Source organism: Vigna umbellata, chromosome 4 (assembly GCF_029865625.1).
Source record: "Vigna umbellata cultivar VRB3 chromosome 4, Vumbellata_1.0, whole genome shotgun sequence".
Classification (NCBI taxonomy): Eukaryota; Viridiplantae; Streptophyta; class Magnoliopsida; order Fabales; family Fabaceae; genus Vigna; species Vigna umbellata.
In genome coordinates this window covers 39,028,415-39,032,822 of record NC_142168.1, presented here as the reverse complement: position 1 = coordinate 39,032,822, position 4,408 = coordinate 39,028,415, and the positions used below count along the sequence as shown (strand labels likewise).

Here is a 4,408-nt window from a genome sequence, read left to right as displayed (position 1 = left end):
AAAGACTGAAGCAGTCACAGTATTTACTCAATTAACTATAATCAATTATAAACCTCACAAACAAACATTTCCAGCTTAAAATCTCGAAGGGCTAAATGGGTTGTAAATATTTTATCTATAAATCATTGAAGACTGCATATGTCTGTTGTATTTAAGTTGCTCACCTCCCTAAAATCCTCATAAAAGCCATCCCCACTTTTTTTTTTTATGTAATTTCCTAGTTCAAATTTGATGTTAAGGCATTTATTTATTATCCTCTGTAAAAAAAAATTATACTGTCAATAAAAGTTGTCTTTTTTTTAATGATTCTTCGGAAAGTTAACCATGTTATTAGTGCATATGACAGTTTATAATAATATTAGATGATAGTTTAGTCCAAAAAGTGCATATGTTACTTATTTTTCAGATTTGTGTTATGGTTATTGTTGGAATAGGAAATGCTACAACCTTATAGAGTGAAGTTTTTTTTTTTTTTTTTGTCTTTATGGTTAATTCTTATTCTTATATGAAATGGAAGCACAAGGTGAAGGGCCTATATATATGTGTGTTTATGTGCACCCTTGTGGTGACTACAACAGAAAAGGTTGTACCTTTTTTTTGAAGTCTCTTTTGGGTTCAGCAATGGCTGTGTTCATGGCAATATTGGGTGTAGTGGTGGTGCTCTGTTTTTGCTCTGCTCTCTTGAGGTGGAATGAAGTAAGGTACAGGAAAAAAGGTTTGCCTCCTGGCACAATGGGTTGGCCAGTTTTTGGGGAGACAACAGAGTTTCTCAAACAGGGTCCAAACTTCATGAAAAACCAGAGAGCAAGGTAACAAACAACTACAGTAACTAACTGCATCATTACATGGTTTTCCTCATATTTATAGTTGTGTGAGTATGTGTGCAAGGAGTCTTCATCATGTCCACTTGCATAAGTGGTTTGCAACACTTTTTTACAGCCTTTGCTGCTTCTGTTGTTAGTTTCATGTTGTTTCAAAGTTCCATGTTTCAAAGTTAAACTCTTTCTGTGTTTAACTTGTTGGGTAGGTACTAGGCCTAGCACATTGATTCAAGAGTTATTGAGCATAAAACCAATGAAAAGTTGTGTTTGGGGGTGGAGAAAGAAGGGAATTGGAAATGGAAGATCAAGGGGAATGAGCTAAGCTAACAGAGTTTGGTTTAATGGTACTTTTGGTGTCCCTAAAGAATAATTTATGGCTTGCACACATCATCAGGATGCTGCCCATTTGACAAATCTTTTTTTTTTTCTTACTTAATGGTGGTTTCTTAAATTAGTTAAACCGGGTGTGAGGTAAGCACTGTTCATGCATGTACTTTTACCTCATTAGTAATGATTGTTAACTTTTATTTTACCTTTTGTCAAAATGGCAGGTATGGCAGTTTTTTCAAATCCCACATACTTGGTTGTCCTACCATTGTGTCCATGGATCCAGAGCTTAATAGATACATCCTAATGAATGAGGCAAAAGGTCTTGTTCCTGGATACCCTCAATCCATGTTAGATATCTTAGGCAAATGTAACATTGCAGCTGTTCATGGCTCCACCCACAAGTACATGAGAGGAGCACTGCTTTCCATCATTAGCCCCACCTCGATCAGAGATCAGCTTTTGCCAAAAATTGATGAGTTCATCAGAGCCCACCTTAGCAACTGGGATAACAAAGTCATCAACATTCAAGAGAAAACCAAGGAGGTTTGTGTTGCTAATTCATCAATCAAATTCATCAACTAAAGGAAAAAAAAAACAAAACTTACACAACTTTCTTCTAAATTCTCAAACATTTGATACAGATGGCCTTCCTCTCATCTCTGAAGCAGATTGCTGGCAGAGAATCTGTCTCGTTGTCTGACTCATTCATGACAGAGTTCTTTAAGCTTGTTCTTGGAACCATTTCTCTCCCTATTAACCTTCCTGGGACAAATTACCACCGTGGATTCCAGGTCTCATCATTCATCTTTTCCCATCTTAGTTTGCATGATTTATTTCACATCTTAGTTTTCTCTTCATCACAACAAGGCTTTGTTTGATTTAATTCCTCTTGCAGGCAAGGAAGACTATGGTCAATGTTCTGAGTAAGCTACTGGAGGAAAGAAGAGCATCCAATGAAACCTACCATGACATGCTTGGTTGCTTGATGGCAAGAGAGGAAAACAGATACAAACTAAGTGATGAAGAAATCATTGATCTGGTGATAACGGTCATATATTCTGGTTATGAAACTGTTTCAACTACATCAATGATGGCAGTGAAGTACCTCCATGACCATCCCAAAGCTCTTGAAGAACTCAGAGTAAGTGAAAAACACTATTAGTCCTTAGCTTTCATAAAGGAAAATATTTATTGACGCCATTTCACAATCATATCATAAAAAAAATAACCTTTTCTATTTGTAACAAAAAGAGAAAGTGAAAAGTAGTGAAGTTATGTTATATGGTGTAAAAAAAAATTGGGTGTAAAAATAGACAGACTTTAATTTCTTATGTTTCTGTGCTGACTATGTTGTGTGTGAAATATTTGTTGCAGAAAGAGCATTTGGCCATAAGAGAGAGGAAAAAGCATGATGAGCCAATTGACTGGAATGACCTCAAGTCAATGAGTTTTACTCGAGCGGTAAGAACTGTGTGCCATTTCTGTCACATTAAGTGGTTGTTTTTCTAAGTAACCACAGTTAGTGTCTCATAGTGTTTTGAACCACACGTCAGAGAAAAAAAAAAGTAGTTGCTTTTTAAATGATTGCCAAGAAGATTTGATCAAGCTTTTGTACATTTTGCAGGTGATTTTTGAGACCTCTAGATTGGCCACAATAGTTAATGGGGTCCTAAGGAAAACCACTCAAGACATGGAACTAAACGGTGGGTTTCATTAGGTGCTATAGCTTTTTGCTGTGTTATGGGCTCAAGAAGCTGTTTTTTGACTTTAAGAGCTTCTTTTTTTGGTCACTTCTACAGCATCAATGATTCAGTATCAATATAAAATATGTAAAATTGTAACTTCCAAGAGAAATTCATCCGAGATAAGTAATAATACACACACACACACCTGGCAATTTGGCCATCAATTCAACAACCACACAAAGACAATTCCACTATAAAACAAGTTTTCCAGATAAGGAGGTACCTTTCCTCCCAACTTTCTTCTGCCTTTTAGCACTAAATTAAATGCGTTAGCAAAAGTAAAGGATTAGAAAAGTAAGAATGAATGAAAGGATAGGGTGTCCTTGACGAGTTTTGCACCAGCACACAAGTATTCCACTATTCACCATAAATGACAGCAGCACCTTCTTGTTGCAGTCAACAATGTCACTGATCCACATTGTTGTTTTCAGGCTATTTGATTCCCAAAGGATGGAGAATATATGTGTACACAAGAGAGATCAACTATGACCCTTTTCTATATCCTGATCCTCTCACTTTCAACCCATGGAGATGGCTGGTTAGTCTAACAAAACAACCTTTTTCCTTTACTTTTTCTTATGTCAAAAGTTTTTCTTGATCTACCATATCAGATACTTGCCATCACACTCCATATATTGTGACTGTTACTGTCCTATAAGTTTCTCACATAAAAAGCAAAATTAGTATACATGGTCATCACCCTCTTGATAATAATAATAATAATAACCTTCAATTTCCAATTGCAGGATAAGAGTCTCGAATCAAAAAACTACTTCTTGATATTTGGAGGAGGCACCAGACTATGTCCAGGAAAAGAGTTGGGAATAACAGAAATTTCCACTTTCCTACACTACTTTGTAACCAGATACAGGTGACAGATTAAGTTATTCACTTGAATTTATCTTCAATATACTTTCAGTGTAAAAAAATTTACATTCTGAATCAGTCAAAAGTCATGATGGTCCACTGAAATCAGTTTACATTATTCATCAATCATGATGGTTACTAAATAACAGTATCAATATCTTGCAAACTGTGACTGTATAATAATATAACAGTATAAAGTTCCTTAATACTACTTTATTCAATCAAACATTTGGTGGGCACAAAGAATTTGTAAAAATTTGAAAAGAAGTATTGTTTACTCTACCTGCTTTTGACAAATTTGGATTCTCTAAATGGCTCACATACATCTAGAGAAATTATTATTATCCATCATTGAGCATTTATTTGTCTGGTTTGAAATTTTAAACCAGTCTTAAGCTGTTTTTCTGACATGTTGAATATATAATGTTGATTGCAGGTGGGAAGAAGTGGGAGGGGATAAACTAATGAAATTTCCTAGAGTTCAGGCACCTAATGGACTGCACATAAGGGTGACATCTTACTAAATAGGCAGTGACTGTATTGTACAGTAATGAGATGAGATGTAGCTACAGATGTAGGCTATGTGGATGGAAATTATCTAACAAATAATACAAAATGCAAGAAAATTCATTTTTCTTCTTCATA

General features: G+C 35.3%; 1 protein-coding gene across 3 annotated transcripts; it reads left to right on the top strand.

Annotated features, from left to right (window-relative positions):
- Positions 1–282: 282 nt before the first annotated feature.
- Positions 283–4,408, top strand: LOC124839185 (cytochrome P450 85A-like). 3 transcript variants are annotated; one of them, XM_088114676.1, is made up of 10 exons: positions 686–809; positions 1,028–1,292; positions 1,373–1,694; positions 1,793–1,942; positions 2,047–2,292; positions 2,526–2,612; positions 2,776–2,854; positions 3,328–3,434; positions 3,643–3,767; positions 4,200–4,408. In XM_088114676.1, the coding sequence occupies exons 3-10, from the start codon at positions 1,425–1,427 to the stop codon at positions 4,285–4,287; spliced, it is 1,152 nt and encodes a 383-aa protein (XP_087970802.1). In that variant the 5' UTR covers positions 686–809; positions 1,028–1,292; positions 1,373–1,424; the 3' UTR covers positions 4,288–4,408. The 3 variants fall into 3 exon arrangements, with proteins under 3 accessions (XP_087970801.1, XP_087970800.1, XP_087970802.1); XM_088114675.1 differs by lacking the exon at positions 1,028–1,292 and having other exon boundaries at positions 283–809; positions 1,820–1,942; XM_088114674.1 differs by lacking the exon at positions 1,028–1,292 and having other exon boundaries at positions 297–809.